The 20,247-nt window shown below is 42.4% G+C and overlaps 1 protein-coding gene across 9 annotated transcripts in view; it reads right to left on the bottom strand.

Annotated features, from left to right (window-relative positions):
- The window catches only part of Ank3 (ankyrin 3), a 606,272-nt gene that overhangs the window by 465,773 nt on the left and 120,252 nt on the right, over positions 1–20,247 (bottom strand). For 2 of the 9 annotated variants that reach the window (XM_076917007.1, XM_076917008.1), the window contains exon 1: positions 13,899–14,477. The exons of 1 other annotated variant lie outside the window; for it this stretch is intronic. In XM_076917007.1, the coding sequence (XP_076773122.1) occupies positions 13,899–13,961 (63 nt within the window). In that variant the 5' untranslated portion in view covers positions 13,962–14,477. Of the gene's footprint in view, positions 1–13,898; positions 14,510–20,247 lie in introns of those variants that run through there. 6 more of the 9 variants (XM_076916994.1, XM_076917004.1, XM_076917006.1 and 3 more) reach the window with 6 other exon arrangements.

The following is a 20,247-nucleotide window of genomic DNA, read 5'->3' as shown; positions in this document are numbered from 1 at the left end:
ATGTAACTTATCTGGTTTGGACTCCAAAAAGAATGGAACAAAGGAGGTAACTGTTAATCACACTAGGGATGGTTCAGAAAGCTTATTGTAAAACTGCTAAAAGGCTTGCTCTCACCCCCCCCCCCCCCCCCGGTTCTAAATAAGAAACAACTAACACTAGAGTTACTGTAGGAGAGCCTATCACAGGCAGCAAAACGTAACTCTTAGCCAGCATGCACGTACCTCCGACTATTTCTCTCCGGAAGAAGTCTTAAGCCAGATGTGACAAGGCCCACCATCTATCTTCTAGCCAGATGTCAGCTTATCTTCCCTGGACCACTGTTCATGATATCAGTTCCAGATTGTTCAGTGGTTTGTGTGTAAGAGGTGTCATCTCAGGTCTGGCACTCGTGTACCAAGTACAAAGTCCTCCTCGGGCATTCTGCTGAAGCATGTCTCTTTGTTGTGATGCTCTGGGGTATACCAGGGACTGTGTGCTAATGTTCCAGGAGGGGTTCCTATCTCCATTCATGTTGCACTAATATCTGAGTTTCCCCCACATATTCCCCCCAGTCCCATCCCTCTATAATAATCATAAACACTGGCTTATGATTCTTTTTCTTAACATATGTTAAGAACATGAACATAGCAGAAAGCACTGTATAGAAACCTGTCAGAGAAGAAAAGCTTGCCAACCGTCAAGCATCTGAACCTAGAATTATTACATAGCCAGAAATCTCACATAGAGGATAATTACTTGAGAGAGACAACAGGTATCTGAATAAACCCATTTAACAATGTCCAGTGTGTCTCTACTTACAGGAGGAAGAAAAGACCCACACAGCATCAATGGATGACTAGGTAGGTGACGTGTTGGTTACTTATGCAGCAGATACAGTGAAGAATTACTCAAATGAATGAGGAAGAAAATACCAGGACAAAACATCCCAAAGGCAAGAAGCCGAACTCAAGACTGGTTCTATTCACCTGACATATCCAGAAAGGGTAACACCATGGAGAAAGGAAGTGTAGTGCTGGTGGCCAGAGCCCAGGGTTGAAGGAAACTGGGTTCTGCTGTGGGCAAGTGTTGGGGAAATGGTAGATACAACCAGGCAGTCATAGCTACAGTTTGGGAATAAAGCAAAAGTACCTGAATTGTCCGGGTTAAAATAGTGATGACAGTCAATCTTATGCCATTTGTCACAATGAGAAGAGTCAGAAGGGAAACTTAGAACCGACTTGGATGTAAGCAACACTCATATGATTCCCAAGGGGATACAATGGCTGACCTTTTCTGTCAACTGAACTGGACTTAGAATCTCCAGAGTGTAACTGAGGAAGGAAAGCCCACCTGGAGATGCAGGTAGGGATGCTCAGACTAGACAAAACAAGGAACAGGAGAGCTGGTAAGCGCAAGCACTCATGTGTCTGCTTCTTGCTGTAGGACAAGATGGAGAGCAGCCACTTTACATTCTAGCCCTCATCCCTTACCACCTCCCACCCCAATGATAGATGACAGCCCTTAAAACTACAAGCCAGGATAAACCAGCCCTTTCCCTTGGTTGATCTTTGTTCTCAGGAATTTTGTCATAGCGATAAGTAGTTTATACTGAGGACCTCCATGACAGGACCCAACTGTTCTCATCACTAAGTAGGATGTTCTTTGTACAACTACTTTAGGGTGTATATTTTTAATTCCAAGATGTTTCTTCGTGTTGTTTATAGATATAATCATAGAATGACAACTGAAGTTCTACTTGAAAGGTAGAAAGATTAGCAAACATCCCTTGTTTTCTTTGCACCTCGATGATAAAAATATCCAACCTCTAAGATGTGTTGACACATCTGTTAGAGACAATACAACACCAGAGATGTCAGATGGAAATATCCTTCAGTACTTCCATCGGCGAGCACACCGTGACATCTTAAATCCCCTCTTACCATCACAACTTAAGCCTCACCTACACAGGTAACATCTTAAATCCCACCTATTACCCTATGTCTCTCAATCTCTTTGGAAGAAATGTGTCTCTAAAAATCCACAAGAGGCAGAAGGATCCCGTGAACTTACATGTGAGGTGTTAGAAAAAGAGGTTTCTGCCCAATGCCATCCAGGAAAACTCAATAGGAACCGTTCTGTTTCCTCAGACCTTAACTTACAGTCCCCAAATGGTGACAAAGTAACAGTACCTCCTTAGTTTAGAATAGGTGCCTGCACATGTGCCAGGTGCTCCTGGGGTTGGCACAGGGTCACACGATTTGTAAATAAAGAAAGGGCAGTGGGGAATTACCCAGCGCCTGATTTTCATCTCAGGTTCCACTGCCCTCCCTCTTCGTGCTGAGATTCCAGAGCCGGCGTGAAACCCAAGATCTGAGCGTATCTTGCCTCATATCCTTCCATCCTTCCTTCTGACTAGTTAACTACAGTAAGAAGACAGAAGGCCAAAATCTTGAGTGCGCAACACTAAAGTGTAAAATTCACATGCAGGGCTAACGTTCCAATTATTCTAAATCACACGCATATTACCAGAAATTAATGTCATGCAAATATCTAATAATCTCCCTGCCAATTTTGATGATTATAAAACTCAATATGTTATGGAAATGTGTTCCAAAATCAAATTTTTCTCTAGAGGTAACTGTAAATACACAGTTTTCTAAAACAACTAAAAGAGATTTTCCCCCCCCCCCAAGAGATTGGAAGACAAATTTCTGATTTTCCTATGAAGGAGGAAAGAAGCCAACAGAGCAAATTATTGTTACCATAGTGAAGCAAGCCACTCAGATTTACAAAGAAAACAAGATGGAGCGCTTATTGAAGTGGAAAGGGGCGGAGCTGAGGAGCTGGCTCAGCACTTAAAGTATGCCATACAAGCAAGAGAACCAGAGTTCAGACCTCTAGAACTCAGACAAAAGCTGTGTAGGCTATCTATAATCCTAGCCTCGAAAGGCAGAGGCTGCAAACCAACTAACTAGTGAGACTAGCCATATCTTTGAGCTCTGGCTTTTATTGAGAAACCCTGCCCCAAAGAATATAGCAGAGGAAGACCTCTGTGCCAACGTCAGGACTTCACATGCATGCACATACAAGCACACCCCACCTCCACACACACACAGAGAAACATGCATACATATATGCACATCACACACATGCTCATGAGAAAAAGAAAATGGGAGAAAGGCTCAAGAAATAAACAAAAGTGTCTCATTTGGGATGAGAAATTAAAACTGGACTCCCCCCCCCCCCAGATCTGCATTCCTTCTAGATATGCTTCTAACACTGATGCCGAGATCTACCCTTTGCACTGCCTACTTCTGACTGAGACCTAAGGGAGAAGTTTGACATTAAGCCCCCAGGGGAAAAAAGTAACTCCATTTCACAGACACATAGGCTTGGAAAATTCCTGTAACGTGACTGTCCTTGCACAGTTACTACCTGGAGACTCAAGAATTAAAGCTCAGGCCTGTGAGTCTATCCTCTGCTCCTGCTCCTTCCAGCACAACATTCAGAGACTATTACTAAATAAGCCTATGAGCCACTTACATACAGTATCTGATCTCGAAAGCCTTGTCATCCGGTGGGCTAGTGAGTAGAAATCTGTCAGACACTAAACAACTAAGACGAACATTCCGTCGTTCTTACATCAATAACATAGAGGACACTATATTCCAAGCTTTGTTCAAGAGATACCCTAAAACAGCCAAGTTCAGTAAATAGTGAAAATGTCTCAATGAAGGACTGATGCGCTGATGAAGGACGCAAGCATATTTAAAACATACTGACACGCCTGGAGTTCTTAACAGTCACATCTCTCAAGACTTCCCGAGATGGCTGGAGTCCTAAAATGTGATACTGCCCTTCCAGCTCCATAAACATCCTGTTTAATTTTTTTTTTCTAACTTAATGACACAGAGAACAGTTGTAGCTAGATATGAGCCTTGCTCAATGGGTCAGAACAGGGAACTTCAAATATCTGCAACCAAGCTGTTTCCTCCGCCTCCCCGTTTGTGGAAAACAACAGATTGAGGGACATAACCCCTCTGGTAGCAGGAGGCGATCTGTTTCATTCCTAACCAACATCTTTGAGGAGTACAGTGGGAACTGGTAAGTCAGAACTGCAGAGCTTTTGCTTTGTAGGAAAAAAAAAAAAAAAAAAAAAAAAAAAAAAAAAACCTTTGATGCTATTGAGAAATATTGATTGATCCGGATACACTTATTGGGTTCACTTACGTACCTATAATTACACACAAGATCTCTCCCACAATTATTCACACAACCCTGGATCAATGCCTGTGTTTTTTTTTTTTTTTTTTTCTGCCCTCTCTACAGGAAAGTGGAATGCCCAAGAGAAAAAAAATGGTAAGAGCCCAGATAACTTTCAACTTTGTAAAATGCCAGTTATCCGGTGCTGAAGTCAACTGTGTATAAGGAATAAAGAAATTAGCATCATGCAAGTCAGGGGGCAGGGATTAGACAACCCTCTCAGGTAAATGACCAGAATCTAAGCTACTTCTCAAAGCATCACTTTGGTTTGCTTCAATTGCTTGATGTTTCATTAAGTACAAACAAACATGCTTGTGTTAAATATGACAAAGATGCCCTGAGCAGGGACGCTCATGATCTACAGCAGTGAAAACTCCAGAAGCTATATATCTATCCTTTAAGAAAACAATCATGAATAAACATCACCTCAGGGTTTCAGTTTCTGGTGTATGTACTTCTTTGTGTTTTGATTTTACTGAGTAGACTATACACCAAGAGAAAGTTAATTGCCAAACAGAGGTCTGAGGACTAGGGGCTTCTTTAGGAAGGTCTTTGCTGTACTTAGCCTATGGTGGCAAACAGTGAGTAGACAAGAAGCAAGCACGTACACTAAGATAAAGGCTCGCCATCCATGCAGCCATCAAAAGCTCACAAAATAATCTCCTACTCAGGTGTCAGGTATCCTCAACTGACTCCTGGAAATATGAGTCTTTGCCTTCCAAAACCTGATGATCCTTCTTAAATCCCAAGAGGAAGAAATTAATTTTTTTCACAGTAGGAAAAAAAATCCTCAAGGTTCTCGCCAACAGAGAGAGTCACTGAGGTCAAGCGCTACCCTCCTTCAGCACCAAATATCCCAGAGTCTTTTCAAGCAATCCCTTCCTCTTGACATGTCATCTGTTGACAAGTGACCAACTTCCTCTGGTGGTGGGGCTCATCCAACCATTCAAGGGCACCTTCTTGATTAGGTCTTCCTTAAGCTACACCAACTCAATGCGTTGTCCCTTCTGTGAGCCCCAATCTTGTTCCCTGTTTAGCAGTTGGTGCTGTCTTATGTGTGTGCTCATGTGTATAGGTATACTTGTGTTCATGTGTGTGCAGGCATGTATATGTGTATGCGTGCATGCGTCAGACTGTTTATGAGTGGGTCAGAAGTCAACCTTGGTTGTTACTCCTCAGGTGTTATCCACACACACTTTTTTTTTATTATTATTAAAAAAAAAAAAAAAAAAATGATCTCTCAATGGCCAGAAAGGCTAGCTAGCAAAACCTGGGACCCAGCAGTCACCTTTCCCCCTGTGATGAAATTATAGGCATAAGAACCACATCCAGGTTGTTAAATAGGTTCTGGGCATGTAACTTAGGTCCTCTTGATTATGCCACCTACACTTCACCAATGAGCCACCTTCCCAGGCCCTCAGTTTTGTAAATTAGCTTATCACCAGCTGTCTGATTTGTATGTTCATTTCCTGTCTTCCCCGCTATGTGCTCCTTATACCTAGCACAGTAATTTACTCGAAGAATAATTATCGAGAGTGGTTAGCACAAAGGCAGAACCAAACAATCCAGCAGGTCTGCTAAAGAACTTCTCACTGGGAGACCTTATTTAAGACGTGTACAGTGGAAACAGCAGACAAACAGCTTTCGGGTGTCTGAGTTAAGACAAGCCAGTTGAAAGTAAAGTCCGGAGGCTGTCCACCACAGCAGCCTGTTCACATAACGTTCTGAGCTTCGTGGTAGATTTGCTTCTTATGCTAAAGGTCACTGGTGACTCCGAGTTTTGCTTTCCTTTGGAATGTCACTAAGGTGGCCCTGTCCATTGGCATCTGTCAGAAGGACATAATGGATGAAACTTACAGCAGTACGAATTGTTCAAGTTACTCCTCTGAAATGGGAGGACCCACTGTGTTTCAACAGCTGCACTGGCAAATTAGAGAAATGAGGAGTGGAATGAGACTTCTAGATTTGGCATCCTTAACAGAGCCACAGAATGTCACCTCCTCACTGATGTCTCATACAAAGAAACACAGAATAAAAACTAAAAAAAAAAATCAAGTTATGTGAAAAACAGAAAACTTTATCTAAACCATGACAGAAAATGGCATTATGTATAATAATTACAGAAAATTAATTAACCTGCATTTGATTAACACTATTTTTTTGGCAAGTATGGCCAATGATTCAGTCAAACAATAACTTCCTCTTAAAGTCTGCATCTTTTCTTTCGGGAAATATGTATCAAGTTATGTAGGATGACCTCATGAAATGGCAATGAATAACCAAAAAAATGTGAGAAATCTCAAAACTTGGGCTGGCAAGATGGCTCAGTGTGTGCAAACGATCACTGTTCAAGTCTGACGGCCTGAGGTTGGTCCCCAGAACTCACAGGAAAAGTCAATGAGAAAGCATTTTATAATCCAGCAGTCCTATGGAAAGATTGGAGGCCGAGACAGGAGAATCATCCAGAAGGTTGTGGGTCAGCTAGCCAGGAGTGCATGAACTGGCAGAAACAAGAGAGACTCTGCTTCCAAGGAAGCTTGAGGAGAAAGCCAACTCTCAAAGGCTATCCTCTGACCTCCACATGTGTATGCTGTGCAATGTATGCACCTGCAAATAATATGTGTGGGCACATGTGCCCATATACACACTTACACACACACATACACAAACCAACAATAATATTTTCAAAAAAAGAAATTCAGAACAGTATTTAGGATAATTTTCTTACTATTAGCATTTTATTACCTTGAAAAGGCCAAACTTTTATAATACCACCTTCACAACTGACCCATCCAAATGTTCAGATTTATTAAGCAAGACACAGTGTATTAGTACATTTCTAGGGGGAAAAAAATTCCTATAAGGCTGAATTCAGTTGCTTCATGGACCTCTGACATGGTGTCTGATACCAGAGAGCACAACTTTGTTAGCATGTACCAAGGAAAAGGACACACTAGTTTGTCACCTGCCCCACATTCAGAGCTCGATAGATCTCCACTACACACTCACTGAGGCATTTGCAAGCTCCTGAGTACTAAGCTTTCCAGATCTTTAGAGGGTACATGCAGATACTGTGGATGTCCCCAGACATGTCTTAGTGCAGCATAAGCAAAATATTTCCACGGGAAAACACACAAGAATTCACACTATGTAGGATAAACATGAACTATAAATAGCTTCACATAAGGTCAGATTGGGTTTTGCTCCCAAATGAGTTCAGGTCAGGTCAGAATTTGCCACCACGTTCAAGGAAAGAAATTCCATTCCGTCTTCTGGCTTTTCCAGATGTGGAGAAGGGAGCGAGCCTGCACTGCACCAGGGCCTTGTTACACTTTAAAGGCTACAAACATTCTCTACCCCAAGCTTCTACCTATGAAATAATATACACAATTTTCTTCTGTTTTTCTTGTTGTTGTTGTTTTGTGGGTTTTTTTTTTTTTTTTTGGAGGGGGGAATAATAATAAAACAAATTTTCAGAAGGAAAAACACTTCAATTTTGATTTTAAAAAAGGTAAGTAACTATACTGTGGGCTTAATATTTTGTAAAATTTTGTGAAAACCAAAAAGGCCTGAGAATTACTATAGGCAAAGAAAACATAGAAACCTATGTACCTAGAAAGATAGCTCTGCAGTGAAAGTTCTTGTTGCAGATGTCCAGAAATCAAAAAGGCGGAAAGAGAGAACCAAACCCAACAAGTGCCCTTTGACCTCCACATGATTGCTATGGCACATGGGCTCTTCCCCGTTGGGTCCACCCCACCCCATCCCCACATGGGATGAGGATCAAATAAAATAAACTCAAATGTTAAGTTCAAGACGATACCACTAAAAATTAAAGACTGGAGGGGAAGGAGTAAAATGCCTGCTTCCTGGGTGTGGGCGTGGAAGACACAGAATCATCTTTATAAGATGAACAAAGATGGTTATTAGGAAGTGAAAAAAAAATTAAAACTAGCCTGCAATATAAAAGCAAAAACCCTCGACAGGAATGCACATGGCTAAGTAGAAGGGCCATGAACAGCTCTCCCAGTGGATGAAACAGGTCTTCTGGTGGATGTAAAATTTTTTCTGTGGATGGAACACGTCTTCCAGTGGATTAAACACCTTTTCCGGTGGCTAGAACAGCTTTTCTGGTGGATGGAACACCCCTTCCATTGCATGTAACCGCCTCTTCCGGCGGATGATGGATAGCTGGTCCCTATAGCCTAACAAAGCAGCGAGCCTGTGATTGCCCAGCGAGCCACGTCTCAAATCACCACTCTCACCAAACCAAAGCCTTTCAGAGGTGACTCGCCTGGCGAGGAGTAGAGAATAATATCCGAACACAGGGATGGAAATGACAGTTCAATGCAACTACTCAGTGGACGTGCTCAGGGCATGCCGGCCTCCCCTCCCCTCAGTAAACAGCATAGAGCCTTCCAGACACACAACCACAGGCCTGGAGCAGAAACTCCATAATGCTAGCACCATTAAGAACACGGGAAGCTCACCGGACACGGACACTCTTTGCTTACCCTCCAAAAATGGGCGTTTGAGCACATGGTTGAAGCTCATCAGAGAAGAGAGAAACATACCTCTCACAGATAATGCAATTGGCTTATAGAGATGTAAATATGTACCTTTTATCCCTCCAATTTGACACAGAAATCACTGAATAAAACACTCAAAAGACCATTCTTAAATTATCACTGACAGCGGACAACACAGTGCAATTCCAAAGAAATGTGGATTATTAAGAAACAGAGCCATGAGCTAAAGGAGAGACCCTGTCTTAGTTTGTGTCTATTGCTTTGATTAAAAAAACACAACGACCAAACAGCAAGTTGGGGAGAAAATGTTTTATTCGGCTTACACTTTCATATCACCGTTCATCATCGAAAGAAGTCAGGACAGGAACTCAAAACAGGGCAGGAACCTGGAAGCAGGAGCTGACACAGAGGCAATGGAGGGGTGCTGCTTTTTGGCTTGCTCCCCATGGCTTGGTCAGCCTGCTTTCTTACAGGACCCAGGACCACCAGCCCAGGGATGGCACCACCCACAATAGTCTGGGCCCTCCCCCTTTGATCACTGATTAAGAAAACACCCTAGAGCTGAATCTTAAGGGGGCATTTTTTCAATTGAGGTCCCCTCCGTTCAGATAACTCTGATTTGTGTGCCAAGTTGACATAAGATTAGACAGCACAGACCTGGTTGGTGTTCCTAACCAAAATAACAATTCACATATGTTTAGACTACAGTCTAAGTTTCATCCCAAGAATCCACATTAAAAACAAAAACAAAGCAAGGTCCAGACCAAAGGATCTGTTTCCACAAAACAAAGGTGTGGCCTGGCAAGATCGCTCAGCAGGAAAGGTATTTACCACCATCCGGAGTTTAATACTAGAACCTACAGATCTGAAGGAGAGAACCAACTCCCAAGTTATACTCTGCTTTACGCGCGCACGCACGCGCACACACACACACACACACACACACACACACACACACACACACACACACAGTCATGTCTGCTCTCCTTTCCACCATTGTCATACCTGGCCACAATCCATCCCTGGGATCCTTCTCCCAAACATATAAGCAAAGGCTTAGATCCCTACAGACACCAGAACATTCCAAACCTCTCTTTGTCTTGCATTGTCTCTGGAAGGTTCTTACCACATTCCCTTGGGAAACAGGTAATTTCCTAAGCCCAACCTAGACTTGTCTTTTCTCTTTTTCCATCCAGCGTTTCCTAACCTCTTCCACCAAAGACAACAATGTGCTACCCCACCTTTCTGCAACCAGACAACCTGCATTCACTTGTCCTTGGCACCCATAATACCTGCCCCCATCTCCACTCCTCACCATGGCTGCTCAGGGAAGCACATGAATAGACAGAACATCACTGTCATTGTGTGTCCTGTGTCATAGACCTGAGGCTGGAAGCCTGATCATAACACTTCTATTTGGATGCTGTTGTGGACTGAATTTCCTTCCATCTCCTACTCAAATTGTGGAAATATAGCTCTCAAGAGATGGTTGTAGTTAAACGTGATCTTGACGTGATATCCTGAACCTTCAGGTCTTATTATAAAGGAAGACAGAGACTTAGCCTGGGACACAGGCTAGAAAGAGGGTGAGAGAGCATCCTAAGAACTCCGCAGGTTGGAAAGATCCAGGGTTTGACTGGATGTCACCTGGCCTCAGATTTCCAGCTGAGAGAACCGTGAGAAGGTAAAGTCCATCTAAGCCACGCTAAGGGGATGCTCTTTGGTTACATCACCCTGCACTGCAGACTACAGGAATGGCCAGGAAGCACAGTCCTGAAATGTCACTTTGGGCATTCTTCCTGTGGTGGCTTGGTTCAACCAAACCAGCCTGGTGCTCACAGTCAGGTGGAGAGAACGCTTACCTGGCATTTCCTCTCCCTGGCAAGCCTGAAATCCCACCGTGAAGATGACTTAGCTGCTGTCATTCAGACACTCCAGAAAACATGATTCTGTTGATCATTTCTTTTGCTTTCTGAACCTCTGATTGCTATGCTAGCTGATTCTTCTCCCTGCAAGACTCTGGGTTCCGTTACAAGCAGGGGTAGATGAGTGCTTGGGTCTCCTGAGTATTAGTAAACTCTTCTCCCATTACTAGAATGAGAGATAAAGACCTTTGGTAACAGTCCATATGTACACACACACACACACACACACACACACACCCTCTTCAAGGTCAACAGAATACAGGCATTATTAGAGAACATAATTTTCTTTCTATCCCAAAGCAGAGCTGAAATAACTGATTGGCTCCATTACACTGGTCTTGCCATCTTGCTATTAAATACACCTCATGAGACAGTGTAAATCCAAATGCCCTCAGCTTTCTGGATGAGCTGAACGCAGTCCACACCAGCACAAAATCTTCACAGCCATTTGACCATGTACTTCTGTACACAAATGTAACTCCATCCACAGATGGGTTTAATATAAAATTTGAGGCCCATGTAACTCCATCCTTGAGTAGGAAGTACTGAAAGGGTTCCGGAGGTTGGTCAATGCCACAAAGAGGGTGGGGTGAATAACTCATCTGAGATGTTGCGTGTGGCCACACCCACCGCTACTGCAGTGCAGGTCACTTGGGCCACTCAGAAGCCTCCTGAGCTACTCCTGAGCTATGATTTAAAAGTCAATCATAATTTAAAAAAAAAAAAGAGTATATTCCATTTCATTCTGAGCCCCCTAGTCTAAAATAGATGCATATTCACTTAAAAAATGTAAATATTTGCTGATTTAAATAGTCATGTCAATTCACTTTAAAACCAATATTGAAAGATAGTACCTCTGAGCCTAAAAATATGAGGAGACAAGATTTCCTAATTGAAAAAGCTGGGTTTTTTTTTGGGGGGGGAGGGGGAGGGTGGGTCTTCTAAGCTGTGGAGATAATTTATTTATTTAGTGCCAACTGCATACCAAGCAGCTCTGATGAACATCAGAGAGTCTATGCACCTAAGAGCATGGGGCTGTAACACTAACTTGAATGCAGAGGAAGAAGAGGCGGGGTGGACCATTCCCAAGAATCTGCTGTCTGCAATACCAAGGTGAATCAAGGGATGGGACATTTGACCTTCAAGGATTCGTGGGATAACAGGAACCACTCGATACTGAGAGTTTCTCTTGATGGAAAAGACAGGCATGCAAAGAAAATGGTTTCACTTGGGGGTGGAGAGAGATGCTGGTAAGAACTCCACTGTCCTTCACAAGGATGAAAGACAAAATATTGGCACATGGGTGCAGTATTTTGAAAGACTGAAGTCTGGTGGTCTAGAATTTGGAATTCGCTGAGTCGCAACACTGAGTTTAAAAGGTAGAGGGAAAGACAATGGAGGCTTTGGTCAAAAATATCTAGGCAGCAGGACCCTGTGCCGTAATTCAGAAGGCCTTAAGACAGTCTAATACATTATGTGCTGCACCACACAGGATCACCTCATGGGAGACACAAGATAATGCCAGAAAAATTTCAAGGGGAAAAGGAGAAAAAAAAAAAAAAAAAGAATCACGTCCGAAGAGTCCACGTGATTTACAGCCACCGCAAGCCGCTGTTCATTTTCACCTAGATTGTGCTGTCAGGCTTCATGTGTCTATCTGGGCTCTCTGTGACACTCTGTGTTCAGAATCATGGTGGAGGCTGTCAGACACTTAAGGCTATATAGCTCGGAAACATGAGCAGAGCTGACAGTTTTCCTTGAGAACAGCGCCACTCGGCTAGGCATTAAGCAAACCATTTGTGCTGTGCAGCTGTGACCTGCTCCCTGGGGAAATCACACTTGCACCTTTCCCGATACCGTCAAGCCCTGTGGAGCCGAGGTCCAAGAGGGGAAGGCTGACTTAAAACCAGTCTGTAAGGCTTCACTCTGTAGGGTATTGAACTGCTGCCCAAGAATGTTGGCATGTCCCCGAACATGTCTCAGCTGAGCCTGCCAGTAGCAGCTCCTTTAAAGTATGTCTTATTCAGAGAAACCTTTTTCATAAATAGTAAGTAGGCTATGAACATTTTTGAAATGCTTGATATATTCAAGCAGAGGTTGCAATCTTTCATGTTCTCGACTGTACCCAATCATTCCCTGGGGCGTCCACTGGCGGAGCATATATCATATTGGGGGGCAAGGGATCATTTTAAAGACACATCACCAGATATATATATATATATATATATATCAGACCTTGGAATTGAAGCATAAAAATCCAAGAATTTGAACTTTAGATTCAAAAAGCCCAGCACCCATCCCCCTTCAATAGCTATGAGCTACAATCCTGTTCCGGGGACCTGTTTTCCTTTGTTCCAGATGTATCTAGCCTTCCCTTTGATGGCACACCCTAAATCTGAGACAGTTTATGAACCATAGTGGGTCAAAAGCACAGTGCAGATCTGAGAATTACCTTTCTTTCCCATCTCAAAATGAACGGAAAAGTTCAGGGCACATCTTAAGGATGACACGCGAATTCGTGAAAGCCAGAATGAATCTACAGGTTTGCTGCAATCCTCCGCTGCTCTTTTGACAAAAACCTCAAACCATGTGGAAAACAAAATTAATCCCATGAACTGAGTGGATCCTTGAGGCATATGGCTGTCAGGCAGTGGGGCTGAATGCAGACCCAAGATTTGTCCGCCATCACACGAACCAATAATTAAAGTAGAGCTCACCTCCATGCTGGGGTTTTTAAAGTCTAACTACAGGTTTCCCCAAGTTTGCCTAAAATATACATTAAAGCTTACCATCCATATCATAAGAATATTCATTAGTAATTGTACCCTACCGGTTACAAGCATCAGGAAAATTCAAGAGGTAGGAGAAACACACCCACTCACGTAATTAGGACATATGTTTACTTAATGTTCCTTTCATTGCTATGAGAACGAACACTAGGTTCAGCAAATCCAGATCACAATATTTTAACTGTTTAAATATTGTAGCAATGGACCCCAGTCGAGGTGTTTGCCACCAACCCAGAACACACCCCATTAACAGAGGAGAAAAAAAACAACAACAAAAAAACCCCAAAAGCATTCTGCTTTTTTAGCTGCTTCTTTCTCTGGCTAAAGGCAAATCTCTGAAAAAGGCAGCCTCCAGATCACTTCCCGGGGGAGCCAGAGAACAATGAGGGAACATGTTGATCCTGCCTCTTACCTTTTTTCCTTTCCTCTTCCTATGAGCAGGCTTGGCGGGTTTCTCCTTTGGCTCTTCGCTCATCTTTCCTTGAGATCAGGGGAGTTAAGACGAGACAGGAGATCACCTTCCGTGCTCCCACATCCAAACCCGCGACAAAGAGTCACAGCATTGAGACCAAAGTCCATTTAGGGATCTCCCCAGGCAGAGCGGCTGCTTCAAGCCAGCCCTGGCTGCTGTCAACTCGGGCTGCTCAGCTTGCCTCAGGGAGAAACTGGGTGTTCTCTCCAGCAAAGCCCTGGTTTATTCCTCCAAAGAAAAATCAATATTTCAACCCTTTGTTTTCTTCCTTTCTTCCTTCCTTTCTTTCTTTTTCTTCCTTTCTCTCTCTCTCTCTCTCTCTCTTTTTTTTTTAGCTAGTCATTACCCCGAAATGAGATCTTGACAAGATTTCAGGCTTGCTTCTCCACGGTGATTCTAGCTTGGAAATGGTGAGAGAGAGAAAGAGAGAGGCATATGCGCGTGTGCGCTGCACACACACACACACACACACTCACACACACACACACAGGAATAAGCTGGACTGCTGACGAGTCTCTGAAGCTTCCCAGGGGCTGGCTCACTGCAGTTTGCAAGCTGGGAAGCCAAGCCGAATGTAAATGCTCTGAGATCAAGCCTCCAGAGAACACATGTGTTGAAAGCATTGGGTATACCCAGGAGGCAGCGGTGGGGGTGGTAACAGGAGATCGGGTTACTGGTTTGTGAAAACACACACACACACACACACACACACACACACACACACACGCACACATGCACACACACACATTCTCTCTCTCTCTCTCTCTCTCTCTCTCTCTCTCTCTCTCTCTCTCTCTCTCTCTGATACAAACAATAAAAAGACCTGTTACTACAGAAAACAAGGCTGGATTCTTACCCAGTGAGGTGATTTTCATTTGGTTTTGTTTTTTTTTTTTTTTTGTTTTATTTTGTTTTTAAGTGTAATTAGCACAAAATATTTGCAGATCGCCTAATCAAAGCAATGGACTTGTAATGAAGAATTGATCACAGAGCCCCATACATAAGTTGCTATTACCACATTCAAGCTTTGGTCTCCTTTCGCGAATATATCAAACCAATCATAGAAAAGGAGACCTCCAGAATATTCAAGGACTCTTAAGGGCTCAGCCCCTGGCTCTTTCTGTGGAAAAAACACCCTGTGCCCCTGGATAGCGCACTCAGACCTATGCAGGTCTCTGACCACATTACAGCCACCAGAGCGGTCCCCAAGCTCCTGCTCTGTGCCACCAGAATTTTGAGAGGTTTCTGGGTGACTTCACTCTTTTGTGGAAAGTCTCCGAGATGGTCCACGCGTGGCAACACAGCTGAGTTACTGTAGGGTGTGGTCACTTAAGCATCTTTGGAAAGTGTGCCTGATGCATTCTTGTTAAGAAAGAATAAGGTTCCGGGTACCACCTAGATCACCTCTAATATGGAAGCAGGTTCCTTGAGCTGAAAGGTGTATACACTAGGAAGGAAGGAACTAGCGGGAATAGAGAGAGGAGGCTGGCTCAGAGAAGTGAATTTCAATTAATATGATCAGAGACATATAGGAGAGTAAACGATACCCGAAAGGCTAGTTTTCAGTGAGGTACGTGGAGCCATTTAATACTGGGGAAATAATGCTAAAATGCTGAAGCAAAAAGTTCACCTATTGGTGCTGTAATCGTCATTTCTCATCTATTATTTAAGCAGGGTTGTATCTATGTTCAACAAACCTGGATTCCCCAAACACCACTCCCCTAAAAAAAAAAAAAAAAAAAAAAAAAAAAAAAAGTGAGTATGAGGGCAACTTGAGGTAGTTCTGTCATGGACACCAGGGTTACAAGTGCCTGGCCCGGCAACTCAAGGAGACCCAACACAATGTGGGTTAGCTAATGGTTGTTCTGCGGCTGCGCACTACAAACGTTAAACCACCATGCAAAAGCTGGTAGGGAGCACTGGCGGCTGCTGCCCCACCCCTCCGTGTCCTGGGGTTTCCTTCAGTTTCCAGCAGCCGCTAACCTGTCTCTCCCGTTCCCACTGCTGTTCTGGAATGTTTCTCTGGCAGAGTAATAAAGCGTAGAAAAATCATTAACACCGTAGGATGGATCCTTCAAGTTCATTAATTCAGTGTTTGCTCATCTTCAGGACAGGGCAGTCTGGGGAATGGTAGTACCGTCTCGGTGTTGATCTGTCCCTGACTGCAGTGAAATGAGACTGGTCTTATCTGCATTATGCTCTGGGAGAGAAACTACGAAGTCAGTACTCTGTATGAATTCTCCATATACTGAACTATCCATGAAGGTAGAGTCAAAGTCTAAATATCCCATTTAAATCTTCAACTATTCACTTAGCAAGCCACAGAGATAACCCACCTGCCCTGTCATTTTACCAGAGTAGTACTGACATTTTAAAAAAGAATTTTTTTAAGAAGCTTTTTTTTTTATGAGTACCAATGTTTACTTGAATGTGTATCACATGCGTGCAGTGCATAAGGCGGCCAGAAGAGGGCGCCGGATCCCCCTCGAACTAGAGTTATTATAGGTTGGGACCCAACATGTGGGTGCTGGAAATTGAACCTGGGCCCTCTGGAACAATAGTCGATGCTCTTAACTGCTGAGCCATCTCTTCAACACCTTCCCTTCCAAGAAAAGCCTTTGTTTATAACTATGTCCTGAGTGTAGGATTAGAGAAAGAGCAGAAAGGAGAGGGTTTCGGGGTAGCTGATGAGGTGGTCCACAGACAAGCACTTCCTGCCCCCAACTCTACCAATGCTGTGAGATGTTTGAGCATTTTCTCAAGTGGGACAGCAATATAATACTCAGGATGGGGATTTATTTTTCTCTTTAGGCTTGTACTGATGTCCCATTTTTCTGATATTTGCTGCCCTTTGAAGGGTTCCATTAAAGAGACTTTTAAAAAACATTTATCCCAGTATTGCAGAGATATCTACACTAAGCTATGTTATCAGGGAATCCTGGCAAAAAGGAAACTGAGAGTGATAGTCTCTTGCTTTATACCATTACTGTGCAGAAAAACAGATGTTTTAATGGCCAATTTAAACAATTCACCTTGATGAGAGTATTCTTTCACAATAAACATTTTAAAAGGCAAAACCAACCAACCAACCAAACAAACAAACAAACAAAATCCCGGAGACTATATTTTATTCTGCTCACTCAAGGACAAATGTCGTGTTTTCTCTTATATAAAAAGAAGGGAGGGAGGCAAAGAGAGACCTTCAGGGAGGGAGAAAATGGAAAGAGACTGTAATGAAATTTATATAAAATGAAAGCAGATTGGAGAAGTATTTGGAGGATTGATGGAGACCAGCAAGAGAGGGCAGGAGGGTGTGTGTGTAAATTAGAACAAAGCATAATGCCATACATATGTATGTCAATACTGCAATGAAACACTATAGTAACTTACAAAATTACTTTTAAAATATTTTTTTAAAATGAGTCTGTTTACATACAAGTATGTAAATAAATGACTATTATTAAGATGTATAAAATCAAAGAAACACTAAAATGTCTGGTCGAGGGCATAGCACAAAAATATATTTGTGAAAAATGTCAATCGTGACATTTTTAAAACATAAAAACGTATTCCAGTTGATGCAAAATCTAGGAGATAGACGGGATGGGTTTTTTTTTTAGTTCAGCCCAGACTTTACTGTATTTGGTTTATATACACAATGCTTCTATTGTGAGTTTATGTTCCCTCTGTTGATTGAAACAAAAAAAAATGAAACACTCTAAAAACAAACAAACAAGACAAAATCCTGAGGACCTCAAGAAATACTCTTTCTAAGGAAAACTCCACAAATCTGGCTGCCTGAAAATGTCAGTATTTGTACTATCAAATATATATATATATATATATATATATATATATATATATATATATATATTTGAGATATATATATATTTGAGATATATATATGTATATATATATATGTATATATATATGCTCTGACAGAACACTCAACTCTGAGACATGAACTGAAATGTGTCTAATTATTTAAATAATAAAATGTCACCACTTAAGTCCTACTACAGTAAGTGTAGGTGACTTACTGTGTAATCCAGGCCCTTTCTCTGGAACTGATAAGTGCCACACATTTTAAAAGGAAAAAAAAAAAAAATTAGCTGGGTGTGATGGTGCACACCTTTAATCCCAGCACTTAGGAGGCAGAGGCAGGTGGATCTCTGAGTTTGAGGCCAGCCTGGTCTACACAGTGAGTTCCAGGACAGCCACAACTACAGGGTGAGATCCTGTTTCAAAAAAAAAAAAAAAAAAAAAAAAAAGGCAAAACAAAACAACAACAACACCAAAAGTCTGTGCAGCTCTTTAGTGGAAGCCTTGGGTGTTGAACACCCCGCCATGACTTTTTTCCTGACAATGTAATACACCCACATTCACTTCGTAAGACCAAATTTCAATTAAAGGATAAAAAACTAAAACTTAGGGTTGATGAATAGAAAGTGTATTCGGTCCTGCATGCCCTCATTTCTGATCACCTGCACTCTTGAAGCACAGAGCTGTATAAATAATGAAGGTTTTAGTATACCCAAAGGTCTATGAATGCATTTTAAAATCATAGTTGTTCTGAGTGAAAGGGTAATTTGATTGATCTAAAAACAGTCTACAGGTGATTACATATTCTAAAAATGTTAAATGTTAACTACTTTCCTATGGCAATCTCGTTTTCTTTCTTTTTTTTTTAAACTCCCAAATTAGAAAATTCCCCAGCCCTTAGAGAAGTTAAATATAACCTAAGGAGATGGTTTAAGCTATGTGCAATGAAATTATCCAAATAAAAAGAGAGACTCCAGGAGTTCACAGAGGAGGAAACACCACTCCATAGGCAGGCTGCTTACTTGTTCGGCACCGATTAAAGACCCGGCCATCAGGTATTTGATACCAATCTGAGACGGTTTCTATTTTTAAAATAAATAACTCTCATAAGAGGACACGGAGACATTCAACTCTCCTGGAACAGCTCTATTTTTAAAATGAAAGTCGCTTACCGTGGGGAAAGCACAGGCAGGTTATCAGCAAACAAAGTTTTTTCAAGTTATCTTCTACATAAAATTCTACGGAAAACTCTTAACTCGGTAGTTTCCTGGCCAAGACTAAAGTACCAAGGCACAAAAGAATGCAAAATAACTTCTTATTGCCATTCGGGAGACATACCCGAATGGTTCAACTCGTTTTATTTCTTCAACCGGGTCGTTCATTCGGGATTTCTGCTGCGGGCTGGTGAACTGACACACTTGCTAAATCTTGGAAATAACATGTTTTGACATTCTTCATTCTTCTTCAACATCAAAAAATACCTGGGAACCTCAAGATAAAATGGGTTGTTTTCCTGGAAGCCCTAGAATCTGACCTCTGACCTTTGGGGATCACCCAGCCAGTTTCAGGGCTAGGAACAGTTCCATGCTCCCGATTTTACTCCACACCAGAATCTCTCAGAGCTTAAAGTGAAACTGTCATGAGATCGGAGACAGTTGTTACTGGTTAAACAAGCTAGGTCTCCTTATGAATTTCCTCGCTCCCTCCCTTGGTTATTGTATTTTTGAGACAAGCTTTCATGGTGGGGGCTTGAATTTGCTTTGTAGCCAAGGATGGTCGAAGTCCTGATCCTTCTGCCTCCTGATTATTGGGTCTGTAGGCTAGAGCCACCATCATGACCAGCTTATGCAGGGCTAGGGAACAAACTGGCGACTTGGTGTGTCCTAGATCTGCTCTCTGCCAGTTAGGCCACACCCTTGCACCCCAAAGGTTTGCTTTAAATTAGAAAAGGCGTATAGTGATGGTTCTTTGTGTAGAGCTGATGGAACCTTCCCTGTAGGGTGTGGACATTGACTGTGCCCCACCCTGTGTGAAACCACAGGTGGATGCTGGACAGTCAGTGCAATTTTGTTTTTAGGCTAATGATGATTCTGGGGTTAGCTCTCCCACAACCACTGTTCATCCCACCAGATAAGAATAAGACCACTACCACAGTTTTTGAGGCAAATTTGAAGCAAGCTTTTATTAAATATCGGCCGGGTTCAGGAATACTGAACAGACCCATACCCGGGATTCCCAGAGTATGTTGCCAAATCAGACAGGAATTTATAAAGGCAAAAAAAAAAAAAAAAAAAAAAAACAAAAAAAACAAAAAAACAAAACAAACCACACAGCTGTGTACTTCCCACCTTTGTCCAATCAGGAACAAGCATGCATCCAGCTATGCTTTCTGCCTCCTGGCTACCACTATGTGTGATCAAGCACATCCCGTGCATTTGGGGAGCCATGTTTGTTTACATATTGAAAA

The sequence above is a fragment of the Arvicanthis niloticus genome, chromosome 20 (assembly GCF_011762505.2).
Source record: "Arvicanthis niloticus isolate mArvNil1 chromosome 20, mArvNil1.pat.X, whole genome shotgun sequence".
NCBI classification, from domain to species: domain Eukaryota; kingdom Metazoa; phylum Chordata; class Mammalia; order Rodentia; family Muridae; genus Arvicanthis; species Arvicanthis niloticus.
The sequence above is the reverse complement of the archived record's forward strand: the minus strand, read 5'-3'. Positions and strand labels throughout refer to the sequence as shown.